This window comes from Diorhabda sublineata, chromosome 8, assembly GCF_026230105.1.
Source record: "Diorhabda sublineata isolate icDioSubl1.1 chromosome 8, icDioSubl1.1, whole genome shotgun sequence".
NCBI lineage: Eukaryota > Metazoa > Arthropoda > Insecta > Coleoptera > Chrysomelidae > Diorhabda > Diorhabda sublineata.
This window is the reverse complement of record NC_079481.1, coordinates 3,683,543-3,708,826: the sequence shown is the minus strand read 5'-3', so window position 1 is coordinate 3,708,826 and position 25,284 is coordinate 3,683,543. Positions and strand designations below refer to the sequence as shown.

Sequence of the window (25,284 nt, the reverse complement as noted above, 5' to 3'; positions counted from 1 at the left end):
GTTTTATTCACTATTTGAATGATAGTACAAGATGAATTTGCACATTTCATACTTTATTCAGTATTTCACAGCTACCTTCAGCCTCCAAGGAAATCCAATGTCAACATAATTTCGACGTTATAAGATCTTGGTTAGAAGGAGCGCCGAAAACATAGTATAAGCAACAACCGTCGCCTCTGTGACCCTTTTGTTTATTCCTGGCACCAGAGAATGTGAACAATCTAAACTTTTGCACTGCTCCCTATTTCGTAATTGTTTTCAAATAGCTGCTATATTGAAGAGGCAAAAGACACGCTACATAGTTCAAACAAAATGTTTTCATTTAATAATTCCTCAAAACTTTTTCAACGGAAAATATTTTGAAGGTTTTGGTTCAATTTGTAGTTTAAGTGTGGATCTATTGTAATAAAGTATGTACACAGTGCCACTGATGACATCGCTTTATGACAACTTCGTTCCTCACATGAAATGCAATACAATTTAGAGTAAACTTCAGAACACGTTTCTCATGGCATTTCATGATTTAATAGACATGTGGCTATCTGCTAAAGTTATGCTTTAACTTAATAACGGGAAATACAATCTTACCCCACACCTGTGGGTGAGTGAGCTCGTCTTTTTAGTTAGGAAAAAATACAAGGGTTCATATTGATACGGCATAAATTTATGTGTCAATATAATAATGATGTGGCGATGAGCATTAAGTTGGAATTTCTGGTAGTGGTACTTTTCACACTACCATTACACCAACTCTCACAATTACACTCTTTGACGAGCGTTTCGATAACCAATTTATTGTCTTCAAAGACTGAACGTAAATTAAAGCCTTTTAATTTGACTTACCTATTTCATACTAAATCCTATCAATAAACTTTCTGCTGCGATAAATAATTCCAGTGGGAAATCCTCCTTGGCAGAAATATCTCCTTAAATACTTAACTAGGGTGGGGTGTTCTTACCAAGGAGATTTTCCAGTCAAATGGCCGACGATAGGGAATAATACAGCCGCAGCTGTACCCGCCCACGCCAAATTGGATTTAAGAGGAAAAAAATAACACGAGATTGCAAAAAAACAAATAAAACCCCCAAAAACTAAAGAAAGCAAACCGAAAAGGATCGTTTTTGCTCACAAGCCTCACTTTCTTTTCATTAGGCTAAAATAGTTAGGCAAACACAACCCAACGAAACCACCACAAAACAACCAGCCCTGCAGAGGAGCTATTCCTATATCAGGGCCTACTAAAACAAAACACATTCCTCACAAAAATCCCATTCTCCCACCAAACTTTAACCAACGGATTCTTCTTTTTTTGATACATTCTAATTTACCATCAGTCTTTGAAGATGATAATTTGGTTATCGAAAAGCGCGTCAGACAATGTAACTTAGAGTGTTGGTGTAGTGGTAGTGTGAGCAGTGTATTCAGAATGATGAGTATTATATGAATTTTTAAGAAGATTTTAACCATGGCGTGACTGTCAATCTCTTCTCTCACAAATTGATACATTTTACAATTTTTTTTCTATAACCAGAACCTGATTATTTATGCTATCATCTAATCAATCTTCTGTGACTCTAGGTTTATTTTTAATAGGAAGATCATATTCCAACACTCCTAATTATTATCCACAATTTTGAAAACGGTGAAATTATAATTTATACACCATTAAGTCGACATCTGTCGAACATATATAATTTCGTACGGTTTTGAATTGAAGTTATGACGGATTCTCGAATTTTCAATATAATTTCCAAGAGAGTTTCACAAGGAACTATTTCCAAAGCAAATGTATTAACAATGATAGAGTATGCAACAAGATGAAATACAAGGTATGTTTTCCAAGTAGGTACTGTTTCTAAATATGAAAAACAGAAGTAAAGTATCGATTTTTCATATGAAAGCCTTCTGAACAATTTACCCTTCACGATAAATTTCAACAATAATATGGCCTAAATCGCTTGTGAATTCGGTCTTCAAAATATTTCGATATATTCATAGTATATGTGACGTAGATGAAGTAACATGTTAGTAGGCGCTAAATTAAAATTGTAAGGAGGATGATCACATCTTGAAGCAAGCCCATGCCTTGTTTTTGATAGTATGAATTGATTTTTTTCTTCATAATTCGTTGAATTGATTATATACCTGCGAGAAAGAAAGATCGGTCACTAACTCTTCCTTCCTGTCTCATATTTTCTGGACGATATGAAATGTCTGATTTTGCTATAACTATCTGATTTAGAAAGATTAGCGGATGTACAGGTCAAATGCTTAGTTTCACAGTATTTTGCACCAACATACCGAAGGCTTAAATATTCATATTTGTTGACAACCTATTTTCGAACCATTCCGTCTGACTTTCTCCACCCACTGCCCATATATCAGTCAATATCGATTGCTTTTAGGCTTTTGACAAAAAGAATAAGTATTCGTAATTTAGCCTACACACTGATAACAATACTGTACTTGCATCAGCTCGTAGCCTTAAGATATAGATGCACACACAGACGCGCTGAGTGTCTACCTCACCTCAAACAGAATGGTACATAGTTGCTTCCTTTGCGCGACGCCTGAAAAATTTTTTCGTAATAGACTCACGCTAGGAGCTAACCTATTGTGCTTAGAGTAAATATCCGTAAACGATGGAGTCAACATTTCAGTATTAAAACGGATCCTGTCGAGCCACTAGCAAGGAATATGTTATATTACCTTAAAGATGTGGCAATAGATATTGTTACATCAATTGCGAAATAATAAACTTTCAATGAATGAATTGACAAATCTATTTTTAACTGGTAGCAGTATCTTGATATGTATCGAAAGAGTAGTTCTAGGCATATCTTTGAATATTTAATACAACGAACATATCCATAATGTTTACTCGTCCATTTGATGTTGGTGTAAAAAAACTGCATAAAATTTTCTACACGTTTTGATTCATTCATAATATCAATGTGCAGGCTATACTTCTTGATGATCCACGTAATGGCTGGTGGAATTAGCAGCTACCCAATTGTGTGGGACTTATCTGACTCCGCTTTTTAGAGACGACATATTATATGGCCCTCGTAAATCGTCGACACATAGAGGCTCACGCAAACATCGATCTTTAAGATGACTTTTTTTCTAATTTGGAAGAAAGAACGTTTTTGTTGAAATTTAATATTGATTAGTGGTTCTCCATTTACTGAATATATTTTCACACATAATACTTGATTTGATAGAGATGGAGAGACTAGAAATCGCTTTTGTCGACAGATAAGTACGTATTTATCTTAATTATCACCGCACAACTTTTCCAGCGAACATAGTTCTTCAAAAAATCTCGCGAATATCTGTTTATAATTCAAGTCTTGACGGTGAAATTCGTATCAAATCGATTTATGAACTAACTATATGAAGCACTTACCGCCTCCGTGTGAATGGGATGAATTGCGAAAAGAATGCCTGCCAAAGCCGCAAACTGTGGTCGTAGACCAGCTACGCACAAGCATACTCGGGTGAACAAGGAACAGGCTGCGCTATGTAGTAGTATGTTTGTCAAATGGAACCATGCAGGATTCAAGCCAAAGACCAAATAGTTAGCTCTGTAAGGAAGAGATATTGTGAGACTGTGAAATATAGTGAGAGTTTGATCGATCTCGTTCATCATCATTTCTTAATACAAAAACTTTAAAGGCAATTTTTTTATTCACAAATTGAAATTGATATCAAATAAAGTTATTCTAGCACGAAGTTTGATTGAATTATATTCCAGAAGTTTTTTCATATTAAGACGAGCTAGGTACTTATTATAGCTTAATTTCTGAAATCAATTAAAGAAATATATATCTGGACTATTATATGGCGTATTCAAATTAACGAAATAAAGTCTTGAAGTCTGCCCAAATCAGCTTTACCTTTGATAACATAAAAAGTTCTCCAGTCAAATTGAACAATAAGGTTCCGACTTCAATCTGATGATGTCAGCTTTTATAAATATTAGTTGAGAATTATATTTGAGAGATTTTCACTCGAATTTCTGGACGATTATACTATACGTTTGATAATCATACTGGACGACTGTCGGATCAAAGTGAGTAAGGTAGAAGTTGGGTATCGGCATGTCAAAAGAATGCTTTTGCCAGACTGACTGAAGAATTATGAATGTGTAAATTGCCGCCTTAGATCACTTTGGATCAAAAACGCATTCGACTTTATAAAAGAGGTTTAAGCTGAATGATTCAAATTTTTTGCATCGATTTCTAAATGTAGATGAAACCTGAATCCATCACTAGACTCCTGAAAGAAAAAAAAACAGTGGACTGCAAGGAGCAAACCTGCTCCGAAAGAGGCAAAAACAGTTTCGTCGCCGCAAAAGCGATAGTCATGCCAACCAAATATTTTCAGCTCTTTTCCAGTTAATGTTAATTATTTCAAAATCAAAATATAGCTCAGATAAAAGACCCATACCATAAATTTGCACCCCAAACTGTTTAAAAACATGACTATAGGACTCAATATGAATTTAACTGAGACAAAAAATGAGCAATATTATTATCATAGAAACGGTCGCCCTGCTCCAGAAATTTCGACATTAATTGAAGAAATAATATCAAGAAATTCGGAATTAGTAGGTATAAGTACCTGATCTAAATGAATTTTTATGAGCTGTTCTTTGCGCTGTGCTTTCTGATGATTTTTTTATCTATTGTTCAAGGGAACAATATGGTTTAACACCAACATATTTATGTCTCATCATTTCTCTTAGGATCGGTGAGATGAATGATTTTTTTGGGAAGTAACCTCTTCCTAATACCCGGTCGAATATATATTAAACACCATGTGTGCTACATGACCTAATTAATTATCTCACATTCACTAGCAACATGTAAACGTTTGCATTTGAACTGATGTGAATAGCATTGTATGTTTAGATAACAAGATTAATTTGTGGAAAGTGGGTATCATATATAATTGATTAATCCATTAAATACACAAGGTGCCATTTGTGAATTATTGATGTCTTTTATTATAGAAAACCCTGTCACAAAAAGCTCTAATTTCTTCAAAACTCTGAGTGATTCTGGTCATGTATTATTAGCTATTATACGTATTAGGATCTATATCACTTCCTAGTTTGATAAACTCTAGTTTTCACTAGACGACGAACTAGAATAACGAAACAATATCTTGCAAAGCTTTACTCACATTCATATAATCTATAATAATTCATAAAACCGTAACACGATTGGAAAAATAATAATAAATTTATCAAGAAACCTTCTAGGCTTAACAGGTTAAGCAAATACCGATTTTAGATACTTTTGACAATCACATGTGATTGATGTGTTCTTAATCAGTAATAATCTATTGGTTTTTCTTCGTTCAGTTGTATTGACATTGTTTTTTTCCTTTGTGATGTCATTATCATGAACTTCGATTTATATTCGTTGACTCGTAGATTCGCCATCTATCCCAGTAGTTGTGTTGCCCTTGTTTTTAGTACCCCTGTTTTGTTTACACCGATTTTACGTACTATCCATTCTAATACTATATTGAACAGCGCAGTAAAGAACATATTTCCGTGTTTTAGGTCTGTGTTGTTCTGAACACCTTCTGATATTCTTTGGTTTGCCTTTATCTTCGTTTTTGTATAGAACCTTCAATATAGGTATGGTCTAAAAATCTTTATCGAATAATTTTTGTTATATACGAGTAAAAAGGAGTAGCTGTTTCATATGGTTGAGAAATTTTAGGAATAAAAAATGTGATGTCGCCGAATTCAATTACTTGAACTCAGTAATTCAAAGGAAAATGTTTGGTTAATACAAGCTAAAATTTTTGGAATAACTATAGATAAATGGATAAATCGTCGAAAACATTTTTTTTCTCATTTTGAAGAGTATTTGATCGTTTTACAATCAAATTACGATTGTTTTCAGATTATATAAAAAATTTCTCTCTGCTTTTTATTGCTCGAGTATTTTTGGTGGATGGAAACGTTAAAGCCATTCAGGAGTGAGAAACATCTTTTCATGCTTCAGTTCACGAGAAATGTTTTAGTATGAATTAATTTTCATTGTAAAATCGTAGCATTGTTTTGAATGAGGTTGATTAATTCGCTTTGTGATGAATACTTGTTAACCGTTCCCTCAATTCAGTTTGAGAAATAAATAGTAGGTATAAACCAATTCCTCTATGAACTGATTTCAGTTGAATAATATATCAATTTCTCTATGAACTGTATTTTCTTGATTAATCAGAAAGGAGTAATGCTCATTTATTAATATGGGATTATCGAAAAAATTGTACGGATATTTTTTGGCATCTTATAAAAAAATATGAAACCAAGTGTATTCATTTTTTAGTACGCTTAGTTTTGTTGGTGTTTTCTTCGAATTGGTAGAATAATCCACATACAAACTAACTCATCCCATAATAATATAATCGTTTCCAGAGAGATGGTAGTGTTGGCATAAAAAAATCTGATAGAACACACCTGAAAACAATTTTATAGTTTGAAACATTCAGGAATTTGCTATTATTGAAACAACTGAAATCCCTTTCGAACAAGTTGCCATATGCTAGTATATCATAACACTAAAATTGAATTGATTCCATACATATGAACCGCATTGTATGAGCGCCTGGCAGACTATGGAACAGATGTTATAATTTCTTTAGTTGACCCAACGAATAATCCAAGTTTGTGACCTCTGGCGCTGAAGGCAATTTTGTAAAAAATCGAAGAAACCTTAACCTTAAAGGTCTAGTTTTTTGCAAACTTGTTTATGATATTGGTCTTATAAATAATCCAAATTTTAGACTATGCAACTATGCCTAAAAATCACAAATAATCATTTTTTAGAAATTTTGGCGATTATAACCTTGAGGGACTAGTTTTTGAAAATATGAAAGAAAAAAAGCTCTTTAAAACTAGAGCTATTCCTCTTCATCTATGCCTTCGGCAGTTGTGACTTTACATCCTGCTTCATTGGATTAGGGAAGCTGCAAATTATGTCCAAAGTCCAAAATCCGAACGTTGAAAACCTAGTTCCGATTTTTTTCGAGACCAAGTCTACAACTGACGAAATAGCAGCAGTAGAAGAGCAAGTCATGATTCCTCTACACGGAGGCAACTCCAACACCTATAACCTTGACGAGTTGCGGTACTATTATCCAGGACTGCGATGAAAATCGGCTTCAATAAAGCCAGGTTACCTCCTATACTAGACTCTGCTCGATTCCACTCCATGCGGGCATTCAATCAGACAAAAATTTTTCCTTGCATCGGTTTCATATCACTCATCATTTTATCTCATGTACAATCTTCTTAGAGGTACAGTCGTGGTTGGAGTCACACTGAACTCTCTCTCCTGGGAGTGGATATCCACTTCACAACGCCTCAAATCCAAAATGAAGGATTGTGGGAGCGCCTGCCGCTTCAGGAAAACAGGATTAAAATGCTCATCAGTCTGCAGACACTGCAGCGAGGGTGACAAGGTACAACGGAGCACATCTATTTCGAGTGCTTGAGATGAAGAGATAAGCGAAACGGAAAACTTACAATGTCCCACTAGTCTTGAGAATATAATGAACTAGATGCTAGATAGTCAAGGAAACTAAAATGATGCAAGAGAAATGACAAAACCATTAGCTACCCTAATAGACGACTCATGGTTGTTTCAGGCAGGTTGACTGAGAGCTTTAAGTAGAGATTCTTGAGACATTGATGAGATAAAAAACATTGATCCAAGCAGAACAAAATACGTTATGTTATTCGAAAATAATGTGATTCAATGTCTTAGCACATAGTCCGTTGAATAGTAACATTCTCCTTAAATGGACGCAGGGATTTGTGATTAGAAATGGAAAGATCATAGTAGAAAAAAGCCAAAAAAAATGAATGAGTTAAGACAGCAACCGTCGTCTGCTGGTGCGTCTACATGAACTAAATACCAGTGTGCAGTCGATATCGTCAAAAAGGACAAATCTACTGGCATATAACCAAAAAATTTGTCGCACTCTTCCTCAAAGAACGATCAGAAGTTTTATTTTTAATTATTAAATTCAAAATAAAATGTGATGAGACAGTAAAAACCTATTATTATTTTTTTCAATAAACAATCTGGAAAATGATATACCTGGTCGAAAAATTCAAAATATGTAGCCATATGTATTACGAGATACCTATTTACATTCATTATTCCCGCAGAATCAGGAAATAAGTACGTACGTCCATGTAACTCCTGGGCATTTTCCATGAATATTGTCTAAATATTTATTCATAGACACCTGTTGAGCTGCGAAGGATTTGTTGAAAAGCATATTGTTCGTTCCAATTCGGATATTGGTTGAACGGTGCATTAACATTAGCCTATAAACACAAATAAACCCCTTTTGGTATTCGGTAGAGTCCGTAACTATTCAAAATATCTGTCGAACTTAGTATTTTGCTATTACAGTTTAGTCACGGAAGCAGGATATATGTAAATGTGTAACCCACTGTGAAATATTCTGACGGCTCTAAATCTAATATTGCGATTTGAATTTTAATATTATGTCAAGTTTCATTATAAATACCCTGTAAAGAGGTCGAAATATAAGGTGGTACGTTTCCAAATTCAAACAATGCATATCAAACGACTAATTTCTTCTAAAATTTTGAGAACGAATTTTTTCAGTAAAGTTGGTGAGGGAATTTAATAGTTTTCTCCAATAAACAATTTGAATTTCCATACGAAGACTTTACATTAAAATGATGAAACTACAATATTTAGTGTTAATAGTTTTAATAATTAGGGTTCTCTATTATATAGATAGATGAAAAAATTTATAGTAGAATGCTCATGATGAAATTTTCAAAACATATCTTGGATCCTATTATGTCTATTTACCCAGTTAACAAAATAACATCGTAGTTGTATTATACAAAAATAATAAGATTACTCAAATAAAAGGAGCTCAAATCCTCACAGTCAAACTTCTATTGAAATCCGGAAGGCCCTTCAGTGAAACGGTTGCGAAAAAATATTTTATGTAGATTGAACAGCCTTTTGTACGGTTTTGGCAATGCATATAAATAAGCGTTTCACGTTTAGAATTTTCTTACTGGAGGGTCTAAAAATGGTCAAAGGGAAGATGCTTTTCATGTCAGTTTGATAAAGGTTTTCGGCAGTAATTGCTAACAATGAGTGAACTAAATAGGAAACGAATATCTGTTGGAAATAGTATTAATGCTTGTACTAGTTTAGAAATTATCGTATATGTTAGGCTGATCCCTTCGGCTCACAATTATTTATTTATTATCACATTGTAATCTATTATGTGTAGAATTTAGAGTAGAGGCCAGATTTCGAAAGAGTCGTTATAGAATATTTGTGTTTGAAAAAATTATCTATAGACGAACATGCATGTCGATTACATTTGAAGGCACCTACGGGTTATTATCAAAATAATAAAAAAATCTCAAATTTAAAGCAAACTGCTATTGAAGATAATGGATAAATTACGAATTATTCAAATAACTAAAAATATATTCATCTTAAGTTCGCATTGCATTTATTAATGTGTTTATTCATGATATGGAAAACTGATACCCGTAGAAGTTTATATCAAATGTATAGAATTTAATTGGGATGGTTCTATAAAATCAAAAAATCATTTAGAAGCTATGCAAAATGTTCAGAGCAAAAAATAATACTGTTTGCTAAGTAAACAATAAATAAAAGTCAACATAAGTTGTTGAACCAAGAAAAAATTCTTTTGTATAAGATTATTTTCCTTAGTTCAGAAGATAATAGCGCGTTAGAAGATCCGTCGAAAATCTAGGCGATGCACGAAATGGAAATTCTCTAGGTAGTCCAGACAATTTAGGCATAAAAATAGTGGTCAAAGGTTTGAAGGATTTGAAAGGACTCTTAAAGAAATGGATTCTACAAATGCTTATGGAGATCAGTGTATGTACATATTAGAAAGAGGAGATACCTCTAAAAATATTTACATACCATATGTGGATGATCTAGTGATTTATAGTACAGATGAAAATACAATGAAGGATTTTAAACGTTACTTAATGAATATATTTTCAATGGTTGATTTAAAAAAGGTAAAACTCTTCTTAGGCATCAGTGTTACTAGACATAATGAAAAAAACAACACAAAATTGAAGCAGTATTAAGTAAATTTAATATAGCAAATTGTATACATATAAGTACACTGCTAGGAACTAATTTAAATTATAAGACGTTGCAATACGATGAAAATTACGATGCTTAGTGTCGAAGTCTCATCAAGTGTCTAATGTATTTAATCGTTTGCATGAAACCCGATCTAACTCTTACTATAAGTTTATTAAACAGATATTTAAATGAAAATAACCAAGAACTTTTACAATGTTCAAAAAGAGTAGGTACTTACAAAGTACTATAGACTTACAATTAAAATATGTAAAGGGAATATATTACAGGATATGTTGAAACTGATTGGGGAGGAAGCGATAATGGAATCCTGACTCAAATTCTAAGATAATAAGTATAACGGATTATTTATTTAAATTGTATGATAAATTTACAATATGCTGGATCACGAAAAGACAAGTATCTGTGGCAGGTTCATCTACAGTGTCTGAACATATAGCGCTATATGAAGCTGTCAAAGAGGCAATGTGCTCAAAGATTTAAGCATCAGATATAACCCTTGAAACTTAAGAACCTATCTTAATGTACGAGGATATATTGATGATATTAACTTACTATAGAACCAAACAAAATTTCAATGTCAAAATATTTTATTACTCAACATATTCTACTCTTAATTGGATACATTTATTACAGCGAACCTCAAACCTGCAACTAGATCTTTAAAAAAAATGTTTCTTCTTGCTCTGCAAACCAGACCTCCACAGCTTCTATTACCTCCTCGTTGGAAGAAAATTTACGACCTTTTAAACTTTTTTTCAGTTGAGTAAAGAGATGATAGTCGGACGGAGCCAAATCTGGTGAATGAGGGGAGTGTTTTAGTAATTCAAACACTAAATCACGAATTTTTTGCATGACAACATGAGATTGGTGTGCAAGGGCGTTGTCCTACAAAAACAAAAAAACACCTTTGGATAGCTTTCCTCTTCAATTTTTTCCCGTAGAGGGATCAGTAATGTCGAATAGTAATCTCGTTATTGCTCTACCCTTATCCAAAAAATCAATAAAGAGCAATAAAGGCAATCCAGAAAAACTGAAGCAAGAACTTTTCCGGCTGATTTTTGGACACGAAACTTCTCAGGTCTTGATTGATCGGGAAGGCCAGTTTTTGTGTCAGTCCCCGAAGATATAGATGCAGTTCAAATATTTGGGATATAGATTTGAAAGTCATCAATACGATGAAAAAAAATTAAACTGCATTAACCACTCAAGATCTATCAAATACCATACTTCCAATTATAAAAATAATTAAAATAGAAAAACCTAAGGCATTCAATCAAAATTTATAGTTCTATTATATAAATTTTAATGCAACCACGAATAATTTAGTTGAGGACTGCTATAAATTTTTGCGATCTAGCAACGGAGGAAAAATTAATTTTTCTTGTTTATTTCATTTTTAACCTGATGTGCATTATGTAGATGATTTATTTTTCAATATAATTATGAAATGTCAACTCATATTTTAATAAAGATCAAAGTAGGTCGAAACGTATTTTTACTTGTTATTTTAATTTGATTTTCCATTGAAAGAGACCTAAAATCTAGATAAATCACGAAATCTATATTACCGGTCATAATTTAATATTGTGGAAACTATACAAGAAATTGTGATTGCCTCTATCTCTTCTGGAAGAATTTGATTATTAGCAGACATCTTGGAAGATTTTCTGCCATTGCAAAAGTAAATGTCTGACTCAAAATATGGGAGTGGAGTTGTATATTGGAGATACGTGGCGAACAATAAAATGTAATCCGAGCGATATAAACTGATATATTTCCTATGTGGTAGTTTAGAAATTGTTGATAGTCTTGCAATAAGTGTGATAATTGTGGTTAAATAGAGTTTTAAGTGTAAAATTGTGTTGAATTAACTTTACCCGAGAAACGTTACAATAGATTATAAGTTGAAAAATTTCTCTAACCATTTTTTTTTAAAACTCAACATCAATTTAAATATTAGCAAGTTACATTACTTATTGTGATTGAGATGTAGCGATTATCTGAAGGTATAGAAATTAATCCTAATTCTGATGGCCTTACATCTGATATCCAAAAGATAGCGACACGTATAAATATGCAAATTAGATCCGATTGGCATTGTATCTAATTTTGATAACACGTCGTCCTCTGTCTGCGTTATTGGATATTTGCCATTTTCAGCAACATCATCAGGTAAAACTTGTCACTCTGAATGTATATGACATAATAAATGAACAATACTGACATTGAAGGGGAAAATGTTACGTATTCCGTAAGAGTGTTTCAAACATCATATGAATATCAATATAATATGATGTTTGACCCATCATTATTTAATGTACAGAGAATAATGAACATAACTCGATAAAGTACCTAAGTAATTTATCATTAAGTGGATAGGTGAAATTTTTTTTCATACATTGAACTTTTTTATATCTATATTGAGGATTATGATGGAATATGAAGGAATTTTCTTAGTTTTAGTTTTATACGAATAAAAACGTTGATGGATCTTATTATTAAGATTAATGAATGTGGATACCAAGTTTAATTGAATTATAATGGGGGTAACTAATGGATTTGATGTCTAGTTTGTATTATATTCTGAATTACTCAGTTTATCTGCCACTATCCTTGTGTAGTTATTCTCTTCTGTTTTGCTTGAATTGAATTTGAGTTTCATTAGTCTCTTATTTGTGCACCGATTCATTTTTTAATCAGAAATCTTTGCAACGGATCAAATAAACGTCTTTCCTAGTGCATTGAGAAGCCGAATAGGGCATTTTTCTTCGAAATGATTACCAAAATGATGTATTCGAATATTTAGATCGTTCATAAATAATCATAAATTGCATTTGAGAAGGTCTTTTTTTGAGTAAAAACCGATTGCGCATCGTATTCTCTCCTTATCGTGTCAAGTTACATCAGACATTTCACATCTAGCCTGTTGTTGTTTGTATGATTAAACTGTTACCGAGTCAATAAGCGATTCTTTTAAAAACAAAGCTAATTGTATAGATCCTTTTGCAACGCTGTTACCGGTACAATCACGAGTTTTTGTCACTCATTCGAATGTGGTTAGTTTACTACACTCCAAATAGCAGATATCAATTCGATAAGTGGCACCATTCTTCGACACAGCTTCGAAATTCACACGATGAGCTTCAATACAAGAAATTATGGTAATGGTATTAGTTGGAAAATTTTCATAGGGAGGAACTGAATTATTCAACATTCAGCTCTGAATAAACATCATTAAATTCTGAAATGTTTACAAAACTTTTCTTTTAAGCAGAAATGTTGTTAAAGGGTTTAATGGTCTTCATTGATTCTAACCAGCCTATATGATTAAAGGAAACCAAAGAGGGTTTCAAGAATTTAGAGAACGAAGTCATTTGTATCGAAGACCAATACCAATTTATTACCAATAATTATCAGAGTAATAGCTTCGAATAGAAACCGTTTTTATAGTAAGAAGGTACGATATCCTAATAGAAAATAATACAAATTAATTGGCCATTTGTAACTATTATGACTGGGGCATCTCTACCAAAAAATTGTAGCAGATCCAATCGTGCACTTTGTTTAAACCAAAATATAATCCATATTTGAGGTTTGGATATGGTACTGCCTGTCCCTAGATCTAAACTGACCAAATTACAAGTAAAACGCTTAGAGATTACTGTTACATAATCTGTACTCAAAATATAACCAACTGCACGATCGTACAAGTACATGTGTTTACTTCAGAATTAAAGCTGCTGGTCATCTCTACCACCATGGCATATCTACAAAGTTTACCCTAAATATTCGTAATTTGGTTCGTAATTTTATGCGAACCATATTGAAAATTGAAAACAACATCAAAACATCATCACACGTAATTTCCCATTCAGATTGTCACATACGGAATGAATCAATAGTATCCAGAATATTACTTCGCACAATAGAAGTATATTTCTCTCCACACGCAATCATTGGAATGATAAATATTCAAATTGGTATTTTATTTTCAAATAGGTTTTGCCGCATCATCATAATTTAATGCGATTGCAAACTTCCTAAAATATTTCCGTAGATTGGGTGAAATTTATCGTATGTATGTTAGAATCTACGAGCTTGTCTGCTCTCTCAATGTAGTTGAATGTTTATTTGAGAAAACATATGATATATTCATTCATTTTGATCTAAAAAATTATTTTTTGTGACTGGGAGGGAATATTTTATTAATTGTAAAAATTACTAGATTACCACTGTATTGCAATCCCAAAACATAAAAAAAGAGGTCAAATCTTCTTAAAATAATCATTCAGAAACCCTTTACTTCACATGACACCACTCTTATAATCACCAACGTAACGCATATTTCAAATATGGCTTCATCACTAAAATTAGTGAAGGTTCACTAGATCGGAAACAGAATTTTTATTCTTCTTGTGTATTTTTAATCAATGACAACGACTTGATGTTTAAATCCTGATATAAAAATAGAATGAATTCAAATGCCCAGATGTCTAGTCGCTTTGAGAGAAACTGTTTGAGGTTATTATTCCATAATATTCTCAATTCGTTGGAATTAACACGATGATTTGGTTGTTAATCCTTATTATCGTTCTTGAATTCATTTCATTTCCAGCCAGAATCAAACAAATTTTTTGGTTTTTCAATACCGATCCCGTTGTTTGGTATGTTTTGAACGCTTATCTCGACTTATTAAAAATGTGAGCGATTGACCTATTTAACGTGAATTCCTTTCTCTCATTTTTTCAGCTTTACCCTGAACCAGTTAACAATAACACCAATTCATCGAAACCAGATGAAAATGTCAAAACTTCGAAGACTGAAGATGAGGTAAATCTATGAAGATCGCCTTCACTTTATCGAAGATACATATAATTTGCTAAACACTAACTGTGTTGTGAAGAAGACCTGTTTTGTTTTCTGTATTTTTGGTTGATTATTTGAAGAAACAAGAAATAGTGCAAAATGAGATTTGGGAGAATTACACTGAGACCGGATACGTATATACAAAAAAAACTGTACGGAGCAAAACAGGAACAAAAAAGAAGTTAGCTACAGAGTTGAAAAGAAGAATAACGTACTTGGATTGTGTGGATGGTCTTCAATTCAATGGAAAATTAATAATCATAGATAAGTGTAACAATATTCAGGTGAGGAAAAAACATTGAGGCTACGTTTCCTCAAGTGTTAAATATGAGCAACTATTTTTGCATCGGTCTTTTGATGATAAAGTGACAGCTGAAAGGTTTAGATAAAAATGTAGTATTGTGATATTGAAACTGTTAAACTAGTTCTATTTTGTGTTCTTTTATTGCAGCTCAAGTACGATTGTTGCGGCTAATGTTTTCTAACCTATTCAGCATACAAATCAATCTTGTCGTACCAATTTTATTAACTAAAATTATAAACCAACAATGGATAGTTATCCAACTTATCATTACGATCTCGTTCTCAGACCTAGACCGTGAAGCCGCTAATTTTAAAACAGAAAAGACCTAAAATCACGAACATTTAGATGCATTATTATATCAGAAGGTCTAAGGAAAAAGATGTTGAAGAAATTCATATATATGAACCCCTCGTTCGGGTGTGAGACCCGAACTGAAGACAACGTCAAAGAGCGTCGCACATGGTACATGTAGTTAAACATTTCCCAGCGAACGCTAAGGAGTAATAGGTAGTAAATAGAAGAAACATAACATTAAAATATACTATATTGTTTTACGCAGGATAATTAGGGCTGTTTACTCTAAATCGGGAAATAGCACAATATCAGGCAACAAATTTACATGAAATGATATATTATCGTTTAAAAGTTGGCTCGTTGTTCTAAACATAAAATCGATTGACCACTTTATTATTATCTATGATAATAGTGGACATCTGCTCACAACGAACCTGTGTTTGGGAGTACTTCGGCAATGCTACAGTATAAGGTTGATTGTCCAGGCTGTGAAGTTAACAAAAGTCATTATGTCTCAAATTATGTTTTGGTTTACATATCTCATTATTGTCATTACGCTTGTATGCAGTGTTGCTTATAGTTAATAATCGTTATGTGCTTTGAGGCAGTTTGAAGTTGAAGAATATGTGACCGGAAAGTTCGAAGCTATTTGAGAAATGAATAAAATATTGTTTCAAAAACTATTTAATACATAAATGTTCTAGGAAATGTGCACAATTCTTGGGAATTATATATAATTCCAGTATCGTATTAGGAAATAAGAAAAATAATTTTTATTAAGGCACTTGTTGAGACAACAACGTTCAGGTAACTGTCATATCGTAAAATATAATAATCTTCATATTATCTTACTAATTAAAGCTTCGAAAATCGTGTACCTAGGAACTTTTAAAATGTATTTATCACAAAATCGACTTATATTATTCTTATAAAATCAAACTTTCGTTTGGTAAGTAATCAGTCTGTTAATTAAGTAATTTTAAATGTCACAATATCAAAGTAAGTCTTTATATTGTTATATGGCTATTTGTTTTTACAAGGTAAGCCGGAATGGCACTTGGAAGTGCACAGACATCTTGCTGTAGTACAGTTTTTCTTGCAGAGGCCAACTCCGTGCTCGGTACATCCTCTGTATCAAGAAGAACTGTTGGAGATCGTCTAGTCATACAAAACAACACCCTCCTCTCGCCCCGCTATCCCAACTACCCATTGATATCTCAAATATTTACATTTCCGATTGCTATTTAGACAATGTATAGATTTCCTAGGAAATGTTCCTAATATAATTTATTTTATACATTTCCGTGCGATGTCAGGAATTGCATACATTTCCTAGGAATTGTATACAATGACGGATTACATACATTTCCTGTAACAAATACACAATATATTTTATCATGAAATATATATTTTCTAAAACAGAATAAATCACCCAAAACTAAATATACGTAGAGCTTCGTACCTGGTTTAGAATCTAATATTAAATGATGTTATTCTTAAGAATTTCATCCGCATGAAATAAGATGATGTATTATGTTTACTTTGAAACAATTCTGATCTTTAAACCAACCATAGTATTCAATCCAAGATTGAATGAATATGGAATTATTATCACTGCTCGAATGTGTGTAGTATTTAACATTTATAAGTATACGTTGTATTTGGACTTGGAGAACTCTGGAAATCCTTACAATCGGGATAAAATTGAAAAAGCAAAAAAGATAGCGATGTTCCCTGGTCGCTGGAATGATCATCTGTCAAAGCTATTAATCCAAACGCACCACCTCTTCAACAGAGAACTCACTGCAATATCATAAAATCGCTTGGGATTGCCTAGAAAAATTAAAGAAGCTTGCGGGACACACCAGTGCGAAAAGAAATAAAATAGCTGGTAAGGTTGCTAAAGCGGCGTCAGACAAGCCCTTCATGGGACCTGAACCCTTTTGTGGTATCAGTTACAGAGCAATAGAAAGAACATTTGAAAAGAAAGTAGATAGGATTAGAGCTAATTATTGAAACAACCTACAGGTGCTGAGACAGGCAAAGACTCTTCTGGGAAACTATAACCGGAGTAGATCTGCTGAATTTATCAACCTAAGTAAGAATAATCTGCGAGTACTAACAGGAGTCCTATCGAGACACTCTTGCTTCAATAAACACCTAACGATGCTAGGCATGCAGTTGCACAGAGAACGAAACCTCTATCCACATTCTCCCGAAGTGTAAAATAGAAGAAGATCTTTAGAAGCTACAGCTTCTGGATTCTTTAAGAAATGTACAGCTAACATATCAGTGGTAAACACTGGGTTACCAAATATCGCAGCAAAAAATAGCGACTCAATAGATCTCACAAAGTATATAATACCTAAATAGATACATATATACATGCATACCCTGTATTTAATTCTATGAAAGTTCGACGTACTTAAATGTAGATGAATACTCAATTTATCTATCCAAATATGACACTACATTGAAATATGACGATTCTCCTACACATAATTTGGTTAGCAGATGCCGAATACTCAAAATCTTTTAAACTTTTTCTGTCAAGAGAAATTCAGTCACAAAGTTAAATCAATAAAATACTACACAGGCAAGGAAATTTTCTAGAAGCTTCTTATTACACTTATTTTTATTTTCAAAGGAATGCATAATGAGATAAATTGGGAACTAACAAAATGGTGCAAGTAAAGTTTAAGGTTACATGAGGAAATGGATTAGTTAGATATTTTAAATCTATTTTTACTATTTATATTGAAACTGAGTGTTTAAAATATGAGTGTATGAAATAGAGTAGTTATTAATAAATTCGACTCAGTTACGACAAATATAAACACAGGATACTACTTTCGAGGAGATAATCGATGAAGGGGAAAAGAGGAACCGTAATATGAAAAGATGAAGTGTGGGTTGAACTCGCCCACCGGAGGTTCCGTACGAATTTCTAGGTACGTCTAAAAAGTTTAGGATTGGAGTCCTCAAGATTCTTCAAGCTTTCCTAGAACTCATATTACTTACAGGAAACTACGATTAAACTAATTTGAATAGATGGATATCAAATTTAGGAAACAAGACAAGGCAAGTTTGTTTAAAAATGCAAACTGTATAAATACATCAAAATTATTTTTCCATTCAAGCTTTTGCCAATGAAGTCCTCATATACCATATCCCCCAATCTAAAACATCTACGAAAAGATTTGGTATAGAACATAATTATGACTGCTGCTTAAGCTCGATGATTGAATACCTACTTATATACTATATTTCACGTTACACTACTAACTCTATTTAAGTCTGCAGAAGTCATACGTCGTTGTTGTTTTAATCTTTGCAATCTCTTTTCATTTCATTGAAGCGTGGTTTTGGATAGACCCACGACCGATCAATTTCTCTTCGGCAAGCCACCCCAGACTTTTCTAATGAGAACGGAAACTTCATCTACACTGGGTTTTGCGAGACAAATATTTCTTATTTTCATATCTTTAGAAGAAGTAGTGATTCGTTTCCAGCCACATTTCCCAGAGTAGTTTGCTTCTATAGGTTTGTTTGTCTGAATTTTTTTAAATTCTGTAAACGACAGACTTTGAAACACCGGCAATATTTACTATATTTTTCTTTACAAATGTTTAGAATGAACATATGTTTTAATTTTTCTATATTTTTTTCGCTGGTCATTGGCAGACAAAAACAATCATAAGATACATAAGCTAAATAGGACTGTTACAAAATCTATTACAATGCATAAATTAATTATATTTTCTTATACGGCTTGGTGACTTTAAGAACCTCTACAATTTTCTTCATTTCCGTCGGGCAGTTAAGTGTCTCCTTGAGGTTGGTTCTGATATGCGGTAGAATATTCTCTTCAGTCGGTGATGATGTGCTTAACAGTCACAGGAACTTGTTCGGCAGACAGGACGACTTTCTGACGACATCAAATAACGGTGAGTAAGTTTTGTGTGACTGAAGTGAGAAGTAGATGGGTGGAAGTGATGTAATGCCGTAGTACTCTTGCTCCATGTATCGCGTCAAGATTTTTTAATGAGGTGTTTGAAGTTAATCTTCAGATCATTGGCCAGCTGAACTGGGATATCAGGATAATTCTTTGTGGCTTCTTGACATGGCGATCTGCACATTCGTTTCCAACGACAATTCCAACATCATTCGGAGAAGACAAAAACTTATTCTTGAAAATTGATAGTAGTAATCTAGTTATGAAAATTACACACGTAAATATTTGTTTCCCATATGTTTTGATTACCTCCTACTTGAGTAGTTTTCATTTAATGTCAACTAATGAGGTATAATCTCACTTATTTCACAATCGACGCAGATTGTTAGTGATGCTACTCGTCGGAAAGTCGAGATCTTTTCCAATTTCTACTAGTCCAGCCCTGCTTCCAGAAATCCTCGATCCGTGAAATTATTTCACAATACAGGAATTTTCATTACATTTGTAAATGTTTTATTACTTTCTGAATGTTGTCAAGGCATGAAGTTATTGCTTTTAAAGTTGGAAATCTTCAACATAGCATCTCTCTGTTTTAAACACTGGAATAACACAAACAGGCTAGAATAGATTGTTCGAAAACTAAATTTGAGAGCGCATACACTAAACAGCTTTGTCGTTCCCTGTTCTGGTATGTTAATGTTCTAAATGGTTTCCAAATTCGTGAAAATGTGTCAAGAGCAAAATGCTATGGAAGAAACGAGTTAGATTAAAATTTTCACTCTCCAATATGTTTACAGTGTATTAGCCATGATAATCTCCATTTATCCTATCCTTGTAGGTACTTTTTGGAATCATTGAAAATCGTGAGATTTCCAACATATTTGTTTTATCTACTTAAATGAGCATTGAAAATGTAAATGAAAATATTCATTCTTTATCGCATAGTAGCAATGCAAATTAATTTAAAAAGTAATTGATAAAGTCGACGATGGGGGTAAAGCCACTGGAGGACACCACAATTTATTATTGGTGAAATACAACAATGAATCAAATCATAAGTTGATACAGAGTGGTGTCCGAAGCAAAAAAAGTTTGAAATTATTCTTGAACAAATATATGCATAAAAACTGTCCAATATTGATCTACATTCTATTCAAAAACTAGAGAAAGTTATTTAGTTAATTCCATAACTTTTATGAACTATCAATTTATTGGGAACATATGAGACTTTCTATATGTTCCCAACTATAAAAATCTCAAAAGATTAAGCTATGGACTTTGCGCCGATCATGAAAATGCGCTTTCTCGGTAAATCCAAGATGTGAAAGCTTGAATAGTCACCTCACTTCAAATTAAGGCATTCGATATCCAATATATACCAATCGATATGTCTTCAACAAATAACCATCACTGAATTCAAAATTTTGTCATTAAACACCATATATCTTAGTAAATAGCGATAGTTTATTTGGGTGCTTCTGTTTAAATCTTATTGTGGGGTCGAAGTTCTGTATGTAAAATACATTTACCAAATATAAAATCATCCCTAAAATCAGTGTTGTATTTATGTGCTGATTATATTCTTCAAACTCAAAATATACACGATACGTACAGCAAACTATCTTGGTATAATAATTTATCGAGTCGTCATTAAATATTTGTTTCTAAAAGACACTAGGTCTATGCAAATATTCTTATATTTAGTAGTTTAGTAGAGTTAGAAACTGTGAACGGTAACTCTACATTCTCTATCATCATTTACGGCCATAAAATATTGAGCAACTTAATTCTAAAGTGAACGTATGAGATTGAGGTTAAAGAGAAAAGAGGTTATTGGTTTATCAATCAACAGAAAACATTTCAAATTGATTAATCACCCACCATATTCACTAGATCTGACCCCCAGCGAATTACAGTAGTTTTTTTTTCACGAGGACGTTATTAAGTAAACTTAGCTTTTGTTTAGGAGAGAGAAAGGAACAAGAAAATTCAAAGAGAATGAATTATCCTTGGAAAATCCATATAGACTTGACGAAACCATATTGAGAAACTAAAAAGATTATGGAAAAAAATATTTTGTTGCTTTGTTAGGAGGCAAACCTCCTATGTAAGTAGCTTATAGTGAGATAATTAAATTGTTGCTAATGACTTCTAGTGGTCAAATAAAATCAAATCAATCATTTTTTCTATACCGCAAACTTATAGTTCTATTTTTAATCAATCATCTGTTCAATAAGTTGTGTGTTTCCATAAGTAGTGGAGTTGGGTCCGTAGTCCGTAGTTTTTTTATGGTAATCGACTGCTTCATTTGACAGTGGATATACAAGTATTTAAAACGATCCATGTGAAGGAATTCCAATAGGTGCTATGAACCACAGCATTTGCTTGCTCCTCAATTTATCCTGTATTATCACATTAACAGTTATTTGAACAAGATTCACTATTATATGATGGACCCTATGACCAGAGTTCTTCCTTAAATAATAAAATGAATACAAATTGGTGTTATATAATTTCTACACAATGGCAAACTTATCCCTAATAAAATTATTACTGTACAACCAGTGAGGAATGATATAAAAACATTGTTACACGTATATAGATTTTACTTTATACTTATTTGTTGCTAATATTATGGATTTTTGCTGAGGAAATTCCATTACACTGTTCAGTCAGAACACAATATTTTTTGATTCGCTATGTTGACCAAATAATAACGTAACCTTGCTTCAATATATGTTGATGAAAACCAGCTGAATCTATTCCATAGACTTCTTTAAAGCATGTATGGTAAATGGTTAAAGATATTTTTAACATCTACTACGTCAATTCATCCTCGAATAGTACTAGGAAGGGATTCGCAATTTTTCTGTTCTCAAGAATATTTTTCTCACAAACAAAATTTCAAAAAGTGTATGATGAAGTCTCATTTTTAGAAATCGACAAAAAGGTTCATTTTATTCGTAACAACATAAACACAATTCTCTCCTTTCAGCGTATTGGTTGAACAGTAATAATTTTATTCCGAACTTTCGCGCACCTCTCAACAAAATATTCTAGATTGAAGTTTTCACACATTCAGAGTTATTATTCCAGGGATTGTTACGTTTAAATTTCCCAGAGGATATTCAAATATTACTTTAGTGCTATTGTTTTTTATTGCTGGTATGTGAAGTCTCAATATGATAGAAGTGAAAATTTAAGAGTGAATATATAGAATCAAACTTCTATTCTAATACTATGTAGTTATTTTCTCGTGTATTATGTACTTATTTCCTCGTACTAAATTGGAAGCCATAAGAAGTGCAGCTTCTCTATTTCTCCCTCAACAAAAATATGTTATTTTCTTTGGCCACTTGACATTTTCATACTGCTGCAATTTCCAGTGACGTGGACTCTTATTTCCTGTCAAGTAGCTCTATTTTTTCAATTTATTGACATTAAAATATTTTATTGAATATCAACATATAATGTTCCCAAACTACTATGGAGATAATTGTGTGTTTCTCCATCAGCTGCTGATATTGGCAAATTATTCTAATAAGAAAAAGCGATATAATCTTAAATGGGCAGACAAAAATTGACATTGGGAATAATGGAATGATAAAATCAAAAAAATTATAGAAACAGTCAAAATTGTATTAATAAGGATGAACAAAAATATACTCAAAAAGGTTTCTAACAAGATTTGAGTATAAGATTCTGCATAATGTGTGATGTTAATCCTAAACTATCGAGTAGAAAAGTAGATAATAAACATGAGGAAGGGCCTTTATGACGTTAATAAAACTCGAGGAAGTAGACAATTCCATACAGAGTGTTTCTATATTCGACCAACAACGCTCTACCACAGAGAGATCTCAATAAATGATTCATTATGATATAGGAATACGGACCCTTCAGGGACCTTGTTGCTGAGATATAGTGCTTTGACGCCAACTGAAATATGTTATCAGCTCTAACCATCATGTTTCTCAGTATTTATAGGAGAAAACAGATATGAATTATCAAATTGCAACATATACATTACTGAGCATTGAATATTCTAATCCTACTTTATATCTTACAAAAATACATACTATTCTATTACGTTATGTAAGAAAGGGAAATGATCAGAAATAATATACATATATAAAAAAAATTGACCTAACAATCGATTTAATATGAAACAGAAATGAGCTACATCCGACCTAACGACCCTGAATGATCACTCATTTTAATTGGTCACACTAACACCTCAGAATTTGGTTTGACGTGTGATTATGTAACAGATTTGCGGATGTCTGTGTAACTAATCAACGTCCGCAAATTACACCTTGCATGATTGCCAGATATGTGAACTGTTAACATCGGGTATTTTCTGGTTTATGGTTAATGGAATTATTCGGATTAAATTCATTCATTATTAAAATTAATATAAATAACATTTTTCGAGCTTGGTGAATGATTGTTTAGGTCATGTGATATTTATTTTTATTATCTGAATCTGAAACATGATTGAACGCTCATCATTTTAATGAAATTTGGAAAAATGGCATCATTTCTGATTTACTTAACTCATCATCTAATTTGATAGGAAAATGCAAGAAATATCGAATTTACGGAAAAGCACAGAAATTTTGTAAGGATATTAAGCCAAAAAAAAGTTATCCAAAAGAAATGATAATATCTAGTAATATCTAGTAATAGCTACCTGTGACCCTAACGACTTTCAAAAAAATAATAGAAAATATCAGAAAACTGCAAAATAAATAGGAATAAATATAAATCCAATGAAGGATCTAATTGGAGGAGAAGTTCTCAAATTCTATCTAGGAAAGTAATAATTATGCAAATAAACTAAATTAATGCAGTGTAAAGCAGTGTAAATGACCATGCAACCAAAATGGTGGAAACCTTCATATCAAGTAAGATTATAAAAACCGATTTATCCAGTGCCAGTTATCTTAGAGCCAAGAAAAGCTTAATCCCTAATTACCGATTTGGATCCATAATGGGTCAAATACGAGAGTTGCTACTCAAATTTTGATATAGATGATATGAAATGAAAATAGATAATTATAAATGGGCACGAGAACGATTTCCGTGGCGACTGGATTTGACTATGCCATTTTGCAAATCTACCCAAAGTAAGTCGAAGATAAGAAATAAAATTTTTCGATATCTCGCTTCGTTTTCGAGATATCGATACTTGAAGTTGGAAAATTTTGTTTTTATTTAATATTTATATATATCAACCTAACCTAACTTTCTCGTGGTGCACTTTGAGTGCAAAAAGTTCAAAAATCGTGAATTTTCTACAGCCAATATTGTTTAAAAAAATTTTTCTTCACGTGAGGATTATTTTAGTTTTATTTTATTATTTCTTTTTTTCTTATGAGGGGCTTCGCCCCCTCGCCCTCAATACAATTTTGGAGTATCAGGGTAAATAATATAGAAATTAAATAAACAATCTTTTGTTTATTGAATTACCAGATTCATATTGAATTTGAAGTGATAAAATATTCATTTGAAACGAAGTATTGAACGCCATCTGCGAATTTTGAACTAATGTTTGATTATAAAGTATCGATATCTCGAAAACAAAGCGAGATATCAAAAAATTTCATCCTCTATTTTCTATTTATTTTGGCCTAAGTAAGCGAAATCCGGTGTTAAAACGCCGCGTTACGGAAATCGT

General features: G+C 32.5%; 1 protein-coding gene across 2 annotated transcripts in view; it reads right to left on the bottom strand.

Annotated features, from left to right (window-relative positions):
- The window catches only part of LOC130447340 (protein O-mannosyl-transferase TMTC1-like), a 152,650-nt gene that overhangs the window by 81,938 nt on the left and 45,428 nt on the right, over positions 1-25,284 (bottom strand). For both annotated transcript variants that reach the window (XM_056784107.1, XM_056784108.1), the window contains exon 3: positions 3,411-3,588. In XM_056784107.1, the coding sequence (XP_056640085.1) occupies positions 3,411-3,588 (178 nt within the window). The remainder of the gene's footprint in view (positions 1-3,410; positions 3,589-25,284) is intronic.